The sequence below is a fragment of the Mercurialis annua genome, linkage group LG6 (genome assembly GCF_937616625.2).
Source record: "Mercurialis annua linkage group LG6, ddMerAnnu1.2, whole genome shotgun sequence".
Taxonomy (NCBI): domain Eukaryota; kingdom Viridiplantae; phylum Streptophyta; class Magnoliopsida; order Malpighiales; family Euphorbiaceae; genus Mercurialis; species Mercurialis annua.
Genome location: NC_065575.1, coordinates 45,356,353 through 45,377,354, shown reverse-complemented (window position 1 = coordinate 45,377,354; position 21,002 = coordinate 45,356,353). Strand labels below are relative to the sequence as shown.

General features: G+C 30.6%; 3 protein-coding genes across 3 annotated transcripts; 2 read left to right on the top strand and 1 right to left on the bottom strand.

Annotated features, from left to right (window-relative positions):
• Positions 1-77: 77 nt before the first annotated feature.
• LOC126685734 (protein-ribulosamine 3-kinase, chloroplastic) lies at positions 78-2,684 on the bottom strand. The gene is made up of 9 exons (XM_050379671.2): positions 2,472-2,684; positions 2,212-2,365; positions 2,004-2,094; positions 1,841-1,915; positions 1,679-1,767; positions 1,425-1,543; positions 910-1,050; positions 412-488; positions 78-300 (listed from the first exon to the last, which is right to left on the bottom strand). The coding sequence occupies exons 1-9, from the start codon at positions 2,572-2,574 to the stop codon at positions 154-156; spliced, it is 996 nt and encodes a 331-aa protein (XP_050235628.1). The 5' UTR covers positions 2,575-2,684; the 3' UTR covers positions 78-153.
• A 1,140-nt stretch (positions 2,685-3,824) lies between these two features.
• LOC126685703 (RING-H2 finger protein ATL5-like) lies at positions 3,825-5,875 on the top strand. The gene is made up of 3 exons (XM_050379633.1): positions 3,825-4,238; positions 4,753-4,850; positions 5,298-5,875. The coding sequence occupies exons 1-3, from the start codon at positions 4,080-4,082 to the stop codon at positions 5,644-5,646; spliced, it is 606 nt and encodes a 201-aa protein (XP_050235590.1). The 5' UTR covers positions 3,825-4,079; the 3' UTR covers positions 5,647-5,875.
• A 7,111-nt stretch (positions 5,876-12,986) lies between these two features.
• On the top strand, positions 12,987-13,787 carry LOC126687945 (AP2/ERF and B3 domain-containing transcription factor At1g51120-like). Its single transcript, XM_050382497.1, has one exon. The coding sequence runs from the start codon at positions 12,987-12,989 to the stop codon at positions 13,785-13,787; it is 801 nt and encodes a 266-aa protein (XP_050238454.1).
• Positions 13,788-21,002: the final 7,215 nt, after the last annotated feature.

Below are 21,002 nucleotides of genomic sequence, written 5' to 3'. Positions count from 1 at the left end.
GTTGATTGTATGAACTAATTGTGCTACTTAGCAGTTCGTTTCATCTTTGCATCAAGAAAAGAAAAGTAGCATATATGTAATTAGAAATTGTTCAAAACTAAAGAATAGAAGGATGTATTTACACATGTTGATACCGAATCTGTATACAAATGGTTAAACTTTTAATATCCGGAGATACTCATCGATTATTGACAATGCGGATGATCTATAGCCGGAACCAAAAAGATTGTAGTGATTAAGATAGTGATACAATAGGTATAGGTCTCTCCTTTTCTCGAAGCCGGCTTGCTTTGGCATCACCTAGGAAACAAAGCAAGACATTGATGAATGTGAGACGATTCTCAAGTGGTAAATAGAAATGGCAGTAGAAATATTACTCAAATTAAAGATTGACAAAAGAAATGATGATACCTCAAAATAAGCATTGTAGAATGCTTCTCCGAATCCAGCACACCACGACATTCCAAACTCTGCCTCGCTATGCCCGTCTGTAAATGAACCAAAGACACGATATGCAGCATTTAGTGAATGAAGTACTTGCAAATGTCGGGAATTTCGTGTTCTCAGCGAGAAAATGTAAAATCTAACAAACTTCTCTCTCGAGGTGCAGTTTATTCCCGCAACTAACGAAGAGATTTTGGCGGAATTACCACATATTTCCAATATTTTTAATCTTCTCAGAAGGGAGAACAGGCATTTCACAGCCATTAATCGCTCTTCAACTTACTTCTCTCCTTCTGATATTGTCTGCTCTGCAGCATGAGTAGAATTCATTCCATTTGAATCTCTACGAACAAATATTTGTCTATTATGTAAACATGCATTTATACCTAGTTAGATACATGTGTGCATTTGTGCAAACGCATTGTAAATTACCGTATTCCCACAATGAAATAGTATTAGACTCACAATAACATGCCGGGTCGAGTATGACAGGCTCGCCGTTTTCGTCAGAGCTGATATTCCCACTCCACAAGTCTCCATGAAGCAAGCATGGCTCTATAACAATGTCTTCAAAGAGAGGTGACATGTTCTTCACCAGCTTTTGTCCTGATTATCGATTTTCAGATAGTTCTTAGAAAACATAAATTCAAACTCCATAAACAGCTTAAAGATTAATACTTCAAGAAAATAACGACACATGATCTGAGACGCACAACCAAAAGTACATCCTCATTTATTAAATAGTTAAATACATTAGTCACTTCTATGTTGAAATTAGATCAGAACGGAAGCTACATTTACCAGCATTTCAAAATATAGCTCGATAGGAAAAAAGCACGATTCAAGCTAAAGGATATTCATTACCAGAGGAAACAACTGACAGGTTTAAGACTCGAGAGGCAATAAGCATGTTGTAGAACAGGTTAAGATCTTTAAGTTGTAGATCAATAAATGTAACAAGAAAAAACACAAGATCTAACCTCTTTGGTAAATGGTTGAATCCCCATACTGATCTAATGCCAACTTCAGTTGATACCCCAATCTATGCTCTCCATAAAACTCAATCCAATCTGATGTCCATGTATTGATCTGAGGAGTGCTACAAACACAGATGTCAATTTGTTACAACTCAACTATTGTTCGAGTTTATCTCGAGTGCTCAACTCGATTTGTTTCCATAATTGTATGAGGAAGTAAACAAATGATAGTAATGATAATTCCTGGAAATTTCAACCTGCCAATCGTATTTTCAACATCAAATCCAAAACCTTTTTGAGATTTTCCAGCTTTATGCATCTCAGCAAGCCTCTTCCCTAAAACGGGCTGCGACAAGCAAACAAATTAGTACTATAAAGTGACAGAACCAGGATAAGTCAATTGAAGTTTTACCATCAACCTGATTGCCTCTAGATGCACCAAATTCAATAAACTCCATGATAATATACGATCCACCTGTTGGTAGCGGTCCAACCTACAATCATTAACGACATGTATACAGTTAATATTTGTTAAGCAAAATCCAATGCAACAAGAAAAGAATCAACTTAAACTATTCTCACCTTGAACGGTCTAGGTACACGAATTGTTTTCGTTTCATACATAGCACCTAGGCCTAGAGCCTCTCCCTCAAACATGGATGGTCCAATGCTCCTAATCAAGCATTGCAACAGTATCAAATTTCCAATCAAAATCAACAATCCTCACATCACAGAAGTTATACGATAGATACGAGTTTCGACTAATTCCGATACATTACAGAAACCATACCTATTTGTTTTGACAAAGAAAGAGCCAGCATCAGTGTCATAACGACTAGCAAGATTAATACAACCGCCACCAACTGAACCAATCCTAGTAATCTTGGTTGCCTTGCCTTCAGACAGAATCCATTCACGGACAGGATCCTCACTCATTGCAAAAACTAGTACATAAACAATAATTAACCAACTTGAAAAATTCATAACAAGTGCTAAATCATTAATTGCATGAAATTATACAATAATTCTGTTATTTCCTATATTACTTACCGGAAAATGTTTTGCGGTTCGAAGAGCTATAGAATCGGGGAAGACGAGGCAAAGAAGGACAACAGCAACTTGAAGAAGAAAGTGCCACGTGTGACACCGCCATTATCCACTTGGCTTGCCGGTTTTGCTTTCCTCGCCACCGTTTTCTTTTTGGTGTCGCGTCTTATTGGCTGTGTGCTTCAGTTATCGTAACTCCATAAGTTCTGCTTCGAAGTAACATTATCTGTAATGTGCACATGTAAACGGTGTCGTTTACTCATGTCAACCTAGGGGTGTTAGTTAAGTCAACTTGCGAGTTACTTAAAATTGACACAAAAAATACCGGAAACCAACTCGATTTTTGTCTAGAGTTCAATTGAATTGAGTTAATTATCTAGTTGAATTCGAGTCACTCGAGCTAATTATCGAGTCGAGTTCGAGCGACTTAAGTTTATTATTGAGTCGAGTTCGAACTTCATAATATTTGATTCGAGAAACTTGGGAGTTTAATCGGACTTTAATTAATTACTTTTTTACTTACACTAATATTTTTGTTTTATATTAAAAATAATTTTAAATATTTATACAAATAATCAAATCGAGTCAAATCGAATTTGAGTTTTAAACTAACAAGATTGAACTCAAGCTCTTAAAATGAAATTCGATCGAGTTTGAATTGAACCGAATTTTAAGGTTTAAATTTTAGTCAAATCAAGTTCGAATTTGATAGTGTTTCGGCTCGGTTACACATGTATGTCAACCTATGGACACCACTGAAGTGCTTTTTTTTTTCTTTTTCTAGTTGTCCATCTGGTTTACAGGGGTTCGCCTTAACTAATACGGATCTGACCCGCATCGCGCACCTGATGAGTCTGTCAGCGAGAATTTTCTATATTCATAAGACTCGAACCTGAAACGATATTTAAACGATATCAAGCCGTTTACCACTTGAACTAACCCCGTTGGTTACTCTTTCTTTTTCCAATTCAAGCAATATACTAATAAATATAATAATTTATTTTTTTGACTGTATAACGGGGCACGACATCGTTTTGGGTGGGAAATGTAAAGAAAAAGGGTCCAATGATTAGAACCAAAAGAAAGTAAAATGCTAAGAAAGAACAAACAAGTAGAGATGCAAAGTTACATGTACTTCCAAGATTCTCTACTAAATAGCTTAAAAAAAGAGAGAATCTTATTACTACATCTGTTCTTACCGTTGTAACCTCCTCCTCTGCCGCCAAAAATGACTACCTGCTTTAATCACAACCATCTGATCCAACCCCTACTTAATTTTTTTTTACAACTGGGTCCCTCTTTGTGGACCCAATCCAATGCAAATCCAAAGAGAAAGAAAACCAAGTGTATTGTTGTTTTCATTTGGCTCTCATCCTAACCATCCATTTTATCTTTCATTTCACTTTGAGTCCACCCAAAGCCATTTCTATTCCATTTGGGTCCCTAATTTTTGTTTCTTGATTCTTCTTCTTTTTTAATTCTACCATTCAAGAATCAATCAAATCTTGATCTGGGTTTTTCATGGGTCTTCTGGTTTTTCTTTGTTTTTCTTGAAGAGTTACTGGTGTGTTTTTTATTCGGTATCTGTTTGAATTTGAAAATAGTCAGCAGATGTTAGGTTCAGGCATGAATTTGATCACTACTGTAATTGGGTTTGGGATGAGTGCCACTTTTATTGTGTTTGTTTGTACGAGAATTATCTGTGGTAGACTTCGAGCTTCTGAATCTAGGCAAATGTTTGAAATTGAATCCAGGATTGACCTTGAACAGGTATTTTTTCATTCACCTGAACTTTGACTTATTTCTGTTTGTTAATTATTCCCGTAGAACCAACGAGCTGTAGCTGTAGTTCGAATGGTATAAAGCGCCGGGCAGAACTCGTGGGTTCAATTTCTCCCGCAAGCACTTTCGTTTCGGAAACATTTCGGAGCCGGAACTTCATTTTTTATCACCTGTTTCTCCATATCTGTGACAAGTGTGCCGTTTTTCCGTGTCTGTGTCCGTGCTACCTAGCTAATAAGTAATTGCAGTGCTGTTTGTGCTTTGCCATTTACTGGGTCAAATTGTTTTTTTTTTTTCAGTTGATGATTCTGGTTTGGGATTGATATGCTATTGGTTCGTAATGATATGAGAAATTAAGTAAATTATGAAAAGATTACTGCTTTTTATGTTTCCATTTTGCCAACATGCTTTTGAGGAAATTTAAGGTTGTTAATTTGTACACGAAATAAATAGGTTTAATAGAGGTTTGGATTATTTCTTATAGTTTATTCTTATGTGGCAGCCAGAACACCAGATTAGTGGTCTTGAACCAGTGATGGTTGCTGCAATTCCCACTATGAAGTTCAGCCGTGAGGCATTTAGTTCTGTGGAAGATGCACAGTAAGTCTTGCAACTTTTATCCGTAGACAATTCTGAAGAAGTTTTATTTGCTTTCGTATCGTATTACATTTTCTCGCTTTCTTGAAGGCGAATTCGGTTTATTGTAATTCACATAGAGGTGTCTGTTTGAATGTGCATTTCTTGTTAATATTTTGTCAAATCTCCGAATTTCGGTGAACCTACTTATCGTTTTTGCATTCTAAGAGCAACCGGATTAAGGTTCAATAAAGCCTACTTATCGTTTGTGTTCTTCTTTCTTCCATGTTGGACGAGTTTCATAAAGTACATTTAATGTCGATTAATCTGTTAGCTTCTATAAAACTTTTTCCAACAGATAAAAAGATAAGCTCTAATGAAAATCCTAATAGTTCTTAATTGAAATCTGCTGATGATACATCCTTTACTTGACAGTTTACATGTATAAAACTGAATGTTTACGTTCAATAGGTGCTCGATATGTTTAGGAGAATACCAAGAAAAGGAAGTGTTACGGATCATGCCCAAATGCGGTCACAACTTTCATCTATCTTGCATCGATGTTTGGCTAAGGAAACAATCCACATGTCCGGTTTGTCGATTCCCAGTACAAGACTCTTTGGAAGCAAAGCATATGAGACAAGCAACATTGAGTATGGTCCGGTCTGTGGATAGTCCTGAAACATCAACTGAATTTTCTCGGCAGTGGCTACTGCCTGGTCATGAGCGTTCAGTAGAGAACAGTAGCAACCAAGTGCATCTTGCCCCTGTTTCTGGCAACCTAGAAGCTGCTTCTGCAGAACCACAGACGAGATTTTGACGAAGCAAAGATATCGGTGAAGTATTCATTCCTGCAAAATATCTTACTTGTGCTTGAAGCCAACTTTATACTGTTTTAGAGATTGAATCTTTGTTGGCTCATACACATACAGCTTAGATTTTGTGTAGATTATTTGTACATAAAATTCCTACACTCTTTTGTAGCATGGTGCCCAGAATCTATTCTTTTGTGACAAAACTTTAATAAAGTTGAAGAAGTTCGATCAGCAGACGCACAGCTTTTTTATTACCACCCAAATATCCGATCGACCCAAAAACCATAGCCAAGTTACCCTCTGCTTTAGTAGCCTATTAACTTCGCCGCGATTCATTTTGACGTAGTGAAAACTTAGATAAATTTATTGATCTGTTAGATCAATAGAATGATTTTATATTATAGCTTCTAAAATTATATTGATTCAAAAAATATTGGATAGTTTGGCATCAAATGACTACTTTATTTAAAGAATTCTGAATTTGAGAAAAAAGGAGAAAATATTCTCATAAAATTATTAATTAATATAAAAACTCTTCTTTAAAGTTTAAGGCTTATAAATATGTATATAAAAAATTTAATTATATACTGAAGAAAGTTAATAAAACTAAATATATTAATTAAAAAAAATGTAATTTTGGAGGTTTAAACGGCTGAATTTGGCCAAAGATGCAGTATTTAGATTTGTAATCCAGTTTTTTTAAAAAAAATTCAAATCGCATTCACACACCTGAATCACATTTTCCATTGAAAGAAAACCTGCATAGTTGAAGTTCAACATGAAAACATATCACTCTTAATGAATTGTGATAACATGACATTTGAGACCTCATAGCATTAAAAATAGGCTAATTATATATAAAATAATTATCTTTATATATGTTATAATTTTACCACGACTTTTAAAAATTGTCAATTTTATTTAATTTAATTAGATCACCGTTTTGATTTTCAGTTTGAAATTTCCAAATTATATGTCTAGTCTTAAAACTTAAACAAATATTTTTCCACAATGCTCCTCCAAATATTATGATGGGATTCTGAAAACTTATTCTCGTAATCACCAAACCCTTTTGTCTACTCCACCCAGTAAACTAAAGTTTAGTTAAATACGGTTAGATCTCGTATTTAATTGGGTAATTAAAATTATGTTGCTTTCTAATTGGCCGGTTGGAACTATATATGTGCATTAATTAATTAAGAACTACTACAACTTAAGTGTTGGTTAGCTTACAATTTAAGCAAATGCCAATTCAAGCATGAAAAAACTTTGAGTTGAAGATTAAGTTAAACTACTATATGTTATACATATTTAAGTATTACCACTTACTATTATTTGGAGTTATTAATGTGATCGAGATAGTGACCAAGTCACTATAGGCCGGTTGATATCATCGAAACATAGACAATCGTATAATTATAAAATTATGTTATAGTAAAATTAAATTAACATTTATGTATATTTGTACATAGGATTCCTATTTCCTTGGGTCAAAAAGGTTATGTCATAGAAAGTAATATTAACTAAAACATTAGTTATATTTAGTGAATTGGGAGAAATTCTCAGCTAAATCCAAACTATAAACCGAGCCAATTATATTATAACATATTATTAAAATAATAACAATATCATACTATATCATTAAAATGTGTCCACTTTTATTATAATCAGGCCCGGCCCTAGGGCTATGCCACTAAGACCTAGGCCTAGGGCCTCACAATTGTAAGGGCCATTTAATTTGACTAAATTAATTTATAGTCTTAAAGGTTATTTACTACGACCGTACTAAAAAAAAGATAGAGGGTCCAAAATATTTTCTTTAACTACACTATTTTTTAAGATTTAATATTTTTTATCCAACTCTAATATCCCTTTCCAAACAATTACATATAATTAATCATTATATTTTGTTTTCTTAATTATTAATTTAGTTAATATAAATTATTATAAAAAGCTAAATCAATAAATTACTAAAAAATTGAAGTAATTAATTTCTTTTCTTGTTTGTTATTATTTGTTATTTTGGTCAGTTTTATTATTTTTAGTTATTTTAAATATTTGATTGTTTATTATTTTTATAATCGATAACGGTAGCACTATAATTTCATCATAAGTTCGTGAAATCAGATTGTATTTTTTCATTTGATTTGCTAATTTTAGTTTATTTTGATTAAAAAATGGGTACTAAAAAGATATAAATCAGATATGTAAAATAAAAAATACCGCCTAGGGCCTCATTTCATCTAAGGTCGGCTCTGATTATAATATTACCATCATTTTAATGATATGTTACAACATAATTGGCTCAGTTCACAGATGACACAAGTGTACTGAAGCTATTTAAAAAAAATAGTAAATTGATGATAAATTATAATATAAATCTAATTTGTTAATCAAATTATGGATCGTTTTTTATTATGTGATTCATAATATTATTAAATATAATTAATTAATCAATATTATATCAGTGAATTTTACCACGTTTATCTGATATTTACAAACTGATTAGTTATATTTACTTCAATAATATCACTTGCCACATAATTAATAAATAATTTATAATTTTACGTGGTAAGATAAAGTATTTTATTAATGAGCTATAACCGGGCAACAATCTCTTAAATCGTAGATTCAAATTCTACCATAAGCTCTCCCCTCTCTGACTATTAAAAAATAACCTAAACTATACGATTTTTGGTTTATTAGGTTTCTCATCTTCTAATTATGTAAGGTCCTTAAACTTTTTGACTTTTTAATTCATTTAAATGAATCTCATTTGGTTTATTGAATTCTTAAATTTTCACTTTTTTATTCATTGAGTTCTCAAGTGCATCTCCACTTAAGGACCCAATGGACCGAAAAGTAAAAGTTTACGGATTTGACAAAATTAAATAAAAGATGAAGGACCTAATAAATCAAAATTATAGTTTAGGAACCCAAAATGAGTTTAGCCAAAAATAATTTAGCGAGGGCCGTGTCCTATTTAGGAAGTGAAACGTGTCATTCTACACGTGTCTTGTGGGGAATATCCACTCATATATGGATACCAAGAGGAATGAGAGTTTTAGGAATCTAAAGTGGAAACCTAACTCTGATTCAAAATGAATGAGTACAGTGCTAATTTAACGGCCACATCATCAACATCTAGACAAAAATAATTTAGTTTGCATCCCCTACGCTCCTATTTCAAAATCCCTTTAAATATTTACAAAAATCTTAAATACTAGAGTTTAGTTTTATTATATTTGCAATAAATTTAAACTGTGTAATACAAGTTGAATTATATGACTTCAAAAGGATTAATTGATCATATGAAATGTAATCCAGTTGACGGTTTCTCATGAACATCTTATATTTATGAACAAATTGGATAAACAATACACTTTTTTTTATTTAGACTGAATTGATTGATTAATTGAAATTAAACTGATTAATTAATTAGTACCGAACTATATCGATAATAAAGATAACAGCATCACACATTTTTTTCCGTAACCGCTCATGTTGCAGATAATTACTGCTGCTAAGGCAAGCAAAGTTTTACTTCCAAAATACTACACTTTCATTTCCATTTTATAAATTTTATTTTTTATTTTCGAATGTTCTATTTTAAAACTTTCATTTTTATTTTTAAAGTATTGTTATATTGACTTTTCATTTTATCTTTTTATATCATCTTGAAAAAAGTCATATAAAAAGTTTCACTATCATTAATAAGATTAAAATAAAAAATATAGTATTAAATGTTTTTTTAATCTTTGTGTAGACTTAAATGAGATACTTAAAATGGTTTAGAAATTCAGTTCTGCTAAAATTATGAGTTCCATTCTTTTCAGAAACGCCTATTTTTCTTCTTCAATTATTTAATAAAAGAACAAAAAATCATACGATTAACTATAAAATAATAATTCAATATTGCTGCTGCAAATGGCTGCTTCATCCCGTTTGTTTACTCTCTGTAGAGTTGTTTTTTAGCGTGTATATCTTGAACTTTTTTTCTCAAATTCGCACATATTTTTATTTTTTTAGCTTTTTGGCTATGTGTTTCTTTTTAGTTTCTTTGAATTTGTATTTTGTTTTTCTTTTCTATTAATGTTATTATTGGTAGCGAGAAGTATGACGTATACGCTAAGAGGGCGTCAACCTAGTTGAAATGTTCGTATGCGTTTTCTGATTTCTCGTCTCCAAATCTTTAAAAACCGTCATAAATCTGAAAACTCCAAAACAAGTATTATAACATACTTTGATTTTTTTATGCAAAAATATACTCCCTCCGTTTCATTTTATTTGTCCACTTCATATTTTCACACATATTAACAAAATATTAAATACTAACAATTCTTCCTTTTATACCCCTTTTTGATTCTTGAGTTAATTTAGAATTACTATATTGGAAAAGGAAAAATAGTTAATACAATAATAATAACATTAAATGCCAATACAAATGTATTTATGGTACATATTATTCTATAAATTATATCCATAAATATTAAGGGTAAAAGAGGAAAGTATGTGTGTATTATACAATTGTGATAAATATTTGGCCTAATCACTCAAAAACCCCTCACCTTTAATTTTTTTTTCAATTCCACCCCGACGTTGAAAATTTGTCAATTTTACCCACTTTTGAATTTTCCGTTTTCAATTGTACCCCAATATTTTAATTTTTGTTAATTTTTTTACTTAAATAATGAAATCATTCAATTAATTAAGTCTAAACATGAAATTAAATTCTTTTTTATTCAAAAAAGTACAAATAAGTCCTTTATTTTTAAAAACTAACTAAAAATCATAATCAAATTAACACTAATTTAAATTCTTAATTAATTTAACTAAATTTAAATAAATTTTAAAAATATACAATTAATATATGCGAGACATGTAGAATATTTTAAACAAATTTCCAAACGCAAAAGACGTTAATTTAATTTTTCAGGGTACAATTGAAACACAAAAATACAAAATAGGGTAAAATTGACAAATTTTTAACGTCAGGGTATGATTGAAAAGGGGCTAAAAGGTCGGGGTTTTTTAAGACATTAGGCCTAAATATTTTAGGATATCCAAATATAGTATACTGGACAAACAAGATGGGACGGTGGGAGTATAAAAAAATCAATTGACAATAATACTACCATAATCTATAGGTGGTTGGAATTCATTATGCATACAATACATAAAAACAAAATCAACGAAGCATATCATATAAGATTTCATTCTCAAATATGTCGACATTTAATCGATTTTTTCCCCTTTTTTAATGTTTTTGTAATTATAGACAGAAAGGTGGAATTTGGTGAGGAAAATAAAAACAGAAGAAGAGACAAAAAGGATAATGGGTCCATTAATCATTCTATCACCAAACGCAAAAATCCAATATTAATTTCCACGTCACAACCAATTAAACTAACTTTGGCGCCGGATTTCTAAATTAATCAAACGTCTAATTACGTTACAAATCCGTTCTTCATTAACAAGATGTTAAATTTGTCCGCCTTTTTTCTGTCTACTTCCCTATGTTTCTTGTCCGTTTTCCTTTAGTTTCTTAACTCAGCCTTTAGCTCTTAATAAGCTTACTTGTGATTAGGGTTTTTGATTTTTCAAATTAGAAAAATAAAATGTTATATTAGGTATATTCTTAGAATGATTCGTTCATTTTATCTTTACTATAGTTTATAAGATTATAACATTTGTACTAATTCAATTATATGAGTACGGATTTTTGAGTGTATTACATTTCACCATGAAATGAAGATGTATTTTAGATGGCATAATTTCATCAATTCCATTAAAATACAAAATTGTTAAAGGAGTGTTTCAGAAATTGAACCATATGGGCCAATCAGATTATTTCAATGAAGTGTTGTTTCGTTTTTGGAGGAGTCGAGTACTAGATATTTTGATCAGTGTAAACATTATTAAATTTTTGATCGAATTAATTTGATCGATCTGACCAAAATTGGGCTGTTCATACTACTTAAAAGTATATTAATCATTAGAAAAACTAAGAAAATTCTTCAAAAATGGTAAAATATCTTTAAAAACTACCTTTTAGCGCCTATTCAATTATAATATGACGCCATCCAAATTTCCACTATCCCTATTTGCCAAATATATATATATTATAATTATGAAAGTTTGTCAATTTAATCTATCATCTTTTTGATCTTTTCTAAATATAACAGCTCGGTCATATTAGAGCTAACATGGCGCTTGTAATGCTATACGTCTACGTGTACAATAAAATTTAGGCCTAATCACTCAAAAAACCCTCATCTTTAAATTTTTTTTCAATTCTACCCCGACGTTGAAAATTTGTCAATTTTACCCACTTTTGAATTTTCCGTTTTCAATTGTACCCCAATATTTTAATTTTTATTAATTTTTTACTTAAATGATGAAATCATTCAATTAATTAAGTCTAAACATGAAATTAAATTCTTTTTTATTCAAAAAAGTACAAATAAGTCCTTTATTTTTAAATACTAACTAAAAACCATAATCAAATTAACACTAATTTAAATTCTTAATTAATTTAACTAAATTTAAATAAATTTTAAAAATATACAATTAATATATGCGAGACATGTAGAATGTTTTAAACAAATTTCCAAACGCAAAAGACGTTAATTTAATTTTTCAGGGTACAATTGAAACACAAAAATGCAAAATAGGGTAAAATTGAAAAATTTGCAACGTCGGGGTATGATTGAAAAGGGGCTAAAAGGTCGGGGTTTTTTAAGACATTAGGCCTAAAATTTAACCTACTTGATTAGAATAAATAACATTGTACCTCATCAATTACGAACTAAGGAAATGATTTATTTGACGATGTTCAAAAAGATAATAAATTAAATTGACAAAATTTTGAAATGATAATATATATGACAAATGAGATATAATTTTGATGGATAAATACATTTTGCGTTACTTAAAACTGACTATAAGCTTCATACTGAGAAACAAAATACTCACTAGCTACAAGCCAAAGCATAATCTATATTATAATTAAGCGATCAAGTTGGCAATATATGCAAGTGGTACACAAACTTGAGACATGTATAGAATTTTTTTGATAGATGGAGATCATATAAAAGTTAATAAAGAAACAAACAAACTAAATAATTGAGAAGGTATGTACTTAACATTAATTAATTAATTAATTAATCACTTATTAGTTAGATCTACGTCTTCCTTATATATATAGTGCTACAACTTAAACCCTAACCCTCATGTTATTTTCACATGCAAACGTAAAAATATATTCTCTCCAACCCAAATCCACTTAATTAATTCCCAAACTCATTAATTAATGGAAGGATCACTTGAAGCTAAAACGACGAACATGGCGCAACCCAACAAAGTTGCGGTCCGTAGATTCGTCGGAGTACGACAAAGGCCATCGGGAAGATGGGTTGCAGAAATAAAAGACTCTTCTCAACGAGTCAGGCTATGGCTAGGAACTTATGACTCATCTGAAGAAGCAGCTCGAGCTTACGACGAAGCAGCACGCGCCTTACGTGGTGAAAATGCTCGAACCAACTTTGCCTTTGTGAGCCCTAATAATCCAAACCAGTCCGGTTCGCCCCCTTCTAACGACGGATTCGCGTCGGAAGCCGATGGGCGGCTCAGTCTCTGTAGCTTCTCTTCATTAAAGGCGAAATTGAGCAAGAATTTGCAGAATATAATGGCGAGAACAACGGAGAGTAAATCCGCGAAGAATCGAGTGAGCGATCACTTCACTTTTGCTAATATATTCAATTTCAGAACCCAACAATATCAGAAACCAGTAGATATCAAGAACATTGAGAAGGTGGTGCAGCCGAGTATAATAGTGCCGCATTCAGACGATCAACGCTCTTCCTGGGAAACCTCAAGTGTTTCGGATTGTAGTAACGAATGGATTGGATTCAGACAGCATGGGTTAGATTCAGATGGATCAGATATTGGCGAAGGTAGAATAGGTCACCATGATCATCAGATGATGAGATGGATGGACGGTCATGATCATCATCAGATAATGAGTGGCTATAGTAGTGAAGGTTCGAGGAGTAAAAGGTTTAAAGTTTCATCTTCTGTGATGGTTCCTCCGAGTTTCAGTGGACCTGCAGATTCTCCATCTTCTATTCATGGTGATCACAATTGATGATCATGATTTATATATTCGGTTATCATCTGTGATATATTTTTAAATGCTTCTAATTTAAAGAAAGAAATATGATCAGCTGATTAGGGCAACATTTTATGCTTTAATTTAGTGATATTGAAAAGGAATAAATGTATGACCTATGGCGGGACAAATGTATAAATGGTATCTAAATTTTATAAAATATTTCAAATTGGTACTTGAACTTCAATTTGTATCCTTTTGATATTATAAATTTTATTTTTATTTCAAGTGAATTTCAATATTTTTCAATCAAACTAAACTGATCGGTTTACTAAGTAAGTTTAGTTTGATTACGAATTGTTGTGGTAATTTTATCTAAAATAAAAATTAAATATCAAGTATTTATATATAAAAATTAAAATTTAAATATATATCAATATAAAATATAAGTGTCGCTTAGGAATGTAAATGAATTGAGCTATTTGCGAATTGTTCAAGGTCGATTCAAAAAAAAAATTGATATCCCGAAAAAATTTGAGACGATCGAGTTTCGACTCGATTTACACTCAAGTTTATCTCGCTGAGATTGGCAAGGGCGGATGAAAGTGCACAATGGTGGGGTCTATGGACCCCATCTTTTTCAAAAAAATAATAATTATTATTTACATACACATATTAAAAACTCACTAGATTAATATAGTAAACTCATAAATTGTTGTTAATAATTAGTTATATAAATTCTAGAGGTTTTTTTTTATTATATTTAGCTTATAAATAATTAAATTTATTATCTAATAGATTTATGCCTTACATAACTTAATACACTATTAAAATAGTAATAAAAAACTGTTTAACCCTAAATTATTGTATGTCTTACACCAAAATTATAGATTATATGTAAAAATATATGAGCATTGTACGATTATAATGTAAATTATAAATTTCAGGTAAAAGGGAATTTGTCGAGTACAAATGAGAATTTTAAATAATTAAAGTTAAATATTAAAATATTTACCAAAAAAAAGTTAAATATTAAAATACATGTGTATTATTAAGTATTTATTTAATTCTATTTAACAATTTAATCTTTAATAAAAAAAATTCAATGAATTACTCTGAAAGATATAAAAAAAAAGATTTATCCGCAGTTAAATTTAATGATTTTTTTTTCTATTATCTGACTCGACATTTGAATAAATTCATATATACAACATGACTGATAAAGAGTAATTTAAAAAATAAAATAAGTGATGAGTGGCTGAAATATTATTTAATAACGTATATAAAAAATAATATATTTGATAGTGGTGAGTAAATATCAAATATTTTCATAAAATGAAATTCTCCGAGAATAATTATAAAAAATATATTTTATTATTTAAATTATTTTATTAAAAAAAATGTTCATACAATTTAAAATTTTAGTATATATATAGACCCCATCATACGAGATTCCTGGATCCGCCACTGGAGATTGGATATCAATTAAAAAGGCTCGTGATTGACTTTTTGTTTTACAATATTAGCTTTATACTTCTAACTTTTAGTGTATATCATTTGAATTGGTTGAATTGCATAATTCTATAGTAATTTTACAAAAAATGTATATAAAATATAATATATATTTTTATTAAACTCGAGTCAAGATCAAATAAACTCGAATAGTTCGGCCGTTGTTCGATCTAAAGCTTAAAAATTTAAGTTCATCGAAACTCAAATAGTTCGGCTGTAGTTCGATCTAAAGCTTAAAAAGTTAAATTCAACGAAACTCAAACTCAAATATACTTACTGCACTTGTACTCAAATTCGAACTTGACAGAATTAGGGATCGGCAAAATTTGTTTACATCCCTAATTCATTACGCGAGGCTTGTTTCTGTTGGCAATATATGTTCAAAAAAAGCTTGACGAGTAATCCAAAAATTAAGTACACTAAGCATCTAATAACTTTATTTGGTTGAATATCAATTGTTTACAGCTTATAACCATTATTAAGCAGAAGAAAATTAAAATTAATAGTACAAATTAAAAACACATGTCACGTGTTTCCCACATGATGTTTATATTTTAATTTTACTGTCATTCGTCCACATTTCAATAGCTCAATGACATGGTTAATAATATAAATGGCAAAAGGTACAAAAAAACTCTGAAGTTTCCCCAAAAGTACAAGACAACCTTTTTTGTTTTTTGGGGTATAATTCAGCCCTTTAGTTTTTTTTATTGAACAAAAACACCCTTCTGTCCATAATCATCGTTAACTGGTGCCGTGGCACATTGGAAAAAATTTCAAAAACATCCTTAATATTTAAATTGTTTACAGATTTTATATTTATAATTTTTTTAGTACATTTCACCCTCTTCTTCATTTAAATATTAATAATTAATAATTAAAATACATATTAAACCAATCAAAATTCAATTAAAACCTAACTAAATATATTTCGAAAAATGCCGACCTTTTTTTCCGGAGTTATTTTGAAAACGACCGCGACAAGCCGGATTTCGGTAAGAGAATAGATCCGGTAGAACAGATCTACCAAATCTGTTTTCAACAGACCATCATCAAAGGTTTGTTCTTGAGAACAGACCGCGGTCTGTTCTCAAGAACGGACCATCTCCGGTGTTCTCAAGAACAGATCACCGGATGTGTTCTCAATAGACCATCATCGATTGTTTGAGAACAAACCATCATCGATGGTCTGTTTTTGAAAACAGACCGGCAATGGTCTGTTTTTGAGAACGAACCGGCAATGGTCTAATCTTCAAGAACAGACCCTTAACGATGGACTGTTCTTGAGAACAGACCGCCGATGGCCTGTTCTTGAGAACAAACCATTAGTGGTCTGTTCTTTGGACGGCGTTGAGATTCAGGCAAAGGTCGGCGATGGTTCCCGGATAAAGGTCGGTGGTTTTCGGAATAAATTTCAATTAGATTAAAATTGATTTTAGTTAATTTAATTAGATTTTAATTGAGTTTTGATTTGTTTAATTGGATTTCGATTGATTCTAGTAAATAATTTAATTATGAAAAACACCGATAATTAGGTAAAGTGGCACAAAATAAATTTCGCTTGCCGAAAATCGTTTTTTAATTATTTCAATTTTAAATTTTATTTGTATTTAAATGAAGAATAGGGTGAAATGTGCTAAAAATTATAAATATAAAATTTGTAAACAATTTAAACATTAAGGATGTTTTTGAAATTTTTCCATGTGTGCCACGTCACCAATTGACGGAAGAGTGTTTTTATTTAATAAAAAAAACTGAGGGGCTGAATTGTACCCTATGGAGATCGGGGAATCCCTTCCCCATTGCAGTTAAAATGAACTTGCTTACTTCCATATCTATGCTGTGAATGACTAGTTTACTACCTTGTAGTAGGTGCTCCTGCAACAGCACGGGCAGCAGCTCCCCCTCCAGCACCCGCAGCAGCACGGGTAGTAGCTCCCTCTCCAGCACCCGCAGCAACACGGGCAGCAGCTCCCTCTCTAACACCCGCAATAGCTCTGCGCGCTTTTCACTCGGCAACGAGTTTTGCATGGCTGTCAGCGTGCCTCTCTCGGAGGCCTTGTGTCATTGAATTGAATGACGCCTCCCTGAATCTGTAAGCCTCTTCGATCTTTTCCTGCCTGTTTGGCTCCTTTCTGTTACGCTTAATGTTGTTGAAGTGTAAAATTGTTAACTGATAATCTCTCTCCATTTTCTGTTGTTGTTGGACAAACTTTCAATATATTTAAGAGCTGAATACCTCAGAATATAAATTCTATATGGGAGATTGTATTTGAATGAAAATTGAGTTTTTATATCAATGAAAATTGGATTTGAATGAAAATTGAGTTTTTTATCAATAAAAATTGGATTTGAATTTTATAAATTCTAAATGCAATACAAACCCTAAATAAAATCTAAAAAACAGTCAAGAAAACTGAGAATTGGGTTTTTTTATCAATAAAAATTTGATTTGAATTTTGTAAATTCTAAATGCAATACAGACCCTAAATGAGATCTAAAAAATAGGATTTGAATGAAAATTGAATTTTTTATCAATAAAAATTGGATTTGAATGAAAATGGGTTTCTATGCTCAAGTTTCATCTTATCGAGCTCAGATATCAATTAAAAAGGCTCGTGATTGACTTTTAATTTATTTTGCAAAATTAGATTTGTACTTCTAATAATTTTTTTTAATTGAACTGGAGTTAAGATTAAATGAACTCAAATAGTTCGGCTGTTGTTTGATCTGAAGTTTAAAAATTAAAATTCATTGGAACTCAAACTTAGGGATGGCAATGGGGGGCGAGGTGGGGAAGCTGCCTCATCCCCGTCCACACTTCTATGGGGAATCCTCATCCCCGTTCCTATTTATTTGATAGGGATTAATCCATCCCATCCTCATACCTGTGGATTTCCCATCCACGTGGGGATCCCCACATACTCGTATAATTTTAATATAAATATTTTTATTATTTTCATGATTTTTATGCGAGACTTGTTTCTGTTGGTAGTATACCAAAAATAAGCTTGACGAGTAATCCAAAAAATAAATACACTATGCATTTAATAACTTTATTTGATTGAATATCTATGGTTTATAGTTTATAACCATTTTTAGATGAAAGAAAAATTAACAGTATAAATTAAAAACACATGTCACGTGTTTTTCACATAATGTTTATATTTTAGTTTTACTATCACTCGTCCACATTTCAATAGCTCAATGACATGGTTTCAAACACTTGTTCTATGCATACTATGCAGGATAAGGGGTGAACATCCATATCTACTTAATTATGCTTTTTGATTTTTAGTTATCTACTTTATTAAATTAAGATGTATTGTTATTTACTTATTATTTAAATCTATACAATATGTTAAAGTACGGCTAGGAGATGGACATGCATATTTACTAACATATCCTTTTTAATTTATAACTATCTACTTAATTAAATGAAGATTTTTTTAGTTATTTATTATTTAAAATTAATTATAAATTTATAAAATATAATACAAATTGTAAAATTTCTCTTTTCAAATTTATTATTATGAATAAATTACACGTTAACAGATCACATTTCTAGTTACTTGCATCGCACGTGAAGGTAGTATTTTGAGAAAAGATGAAAGACAAAACAAAATCCAAAAACTTTATATAAAGAAAATAAAAACAAAACCAAACTCATCAATGGTAGCGTGGGTAAACAACACGAACCTCTAAGTTTATGTAAGAGAAGCCTAGACTAACAAAGTGGAGAATTCATTAATCACAATTATCAAAATATAAAGTAAACAGGTATCATGACATGAAATATGGAATGACGAGAAGCAAAAAATAAGGGGTTAATACCTTCTTATAGAAGAAACGCCGTCGTTCTTCTGCATTAACAGTACAAATTAAAAACACATGTCACGTGTTTTTCACATGATGTTTATATTTTAGTTTTACTATCACTCGTCCACATTTCAATAGCTCAATGATAGGAAACTTTTTTGTATTTTTTTTATCAAAGGATAATATAGTAAGACAATAATGGATAACAATCTAAATCGTTAAAATACATCGTAGATCAAAATTACAAAAAAATAAAAAACAACTTAAATCGTGATAATCGATCTACGAAAAGAAATGAAACAATAATAGAAATTTAAAGACATAAATTTTAACAGTGTTAAATATCTAGGAAGAATTCAAGTGTTGAGAATTTTCTCACACCAATTGCACCTTCAGAACTTCTATTCATCTCTTTTTCTGCTGCAAATATACTTCAAACGACTTAAAACGCTTAATCTTCAAAAATTTGAATATGAAACTTGAACAAACACTAAGAAAGCTTGAATTATCCAAAGATCTAGAAAACACAAAATAGATTAAAACACACGAAAATCACACAAAAGATTAAAAAAAGATCAATTTATTCAAAAAATAAAGAAAACAAAGTAAGAAACGAGTTGAGAAACAATGATTTCCAGCTAGAAACCGAAAATCGCCGTCTCCTGCCTCGAAACCAATTCAAATCAATTTTCTCTCTCTATAAGAGATGAGGACCACCGCTTGATATCACACTTTTTCTGGATTAAGAAAATTTAAAATTCTAAGCTACCACTACCAAGCAATCTTTTTTAAATGGAGCAAATATATAAAAAATTAAAACTAGAAAATAATCTTTTCAGTTGTTATAATTAGGAAATAGATTAATAATGTTAATCTTTAAAATATTATCAAAATTTGTATACATAGCCCTAGATAGTTAGCTCATTTAGAGTGGTGGCCCATTATGTCACCACTGGTATCAAAATCAATTTTGGGTTGTGGCCCATTAAGTCATCAGTGATATCAAAATTTGCTTTGATTTCTTTCATTTTCTATCGCTGATTCCTTTCATTCAATCAATCAAATCATCAAGATAAGTTACCGATTTAATTTCATAAAGCTTCGAAGGATCAATAAACAAGAACATGAAAAGGCTTGCGAGGTAAAGTTGAAATTTAGGGTTAATTTTTGATTAATTATTGATTCATTCATTAGTTTGATAAATGGGTTTACACACAAGATTATCACATATTAACTAAATTGAAGGTTACTTAATGATTCATTCATCAGTTTGATATATCGGTTTACACAGAAAATAGAGCAAGATTATCACATATTAACTGAAATTTAGGGCTACTTAAAGATTCATTGTTAATTCTTTTCATCGGTTTGATAGGGTCACTTAATGATTCATTATTAATTCATTCATCATTTTGATAAATAGGTTTACACATAAAATAGAGCAAGATTATCACATATTTGATATTGTTTTGATCTGAAGTTTGAAAATTGAAATTCATTGGAACTCAGACTTAGGGATGACAATGGGGGGCGGGGTGAAGAAGCTGTCCCCATCCTCGTCCCCATTTATTTAATGGGAATTAGTCCATTCTCATCCCCATACTCGTGGATTCCCCACATTCCCGTATAATTTTAATATAAATATTTAAATATTTTTATTATTTTCATGAAACATTTGAGAAAAAAATATAAATTATTCAATATCAATAATATAAAAAATTATAAAATTAAATTATCCTAAAAATTAATTAATCATTTAAAATATTCAACAATTGTATATATTAAAATAAAATAATTAAAATAAAATAAAAAGTCGTAAAAAATCATTACTCAATATCCTAATAATTAAATAAAATTATTAAAATTTAAACAATATATTGAGAATTGTAAAAAATTATATAAAAATATATCGGGTCCCCA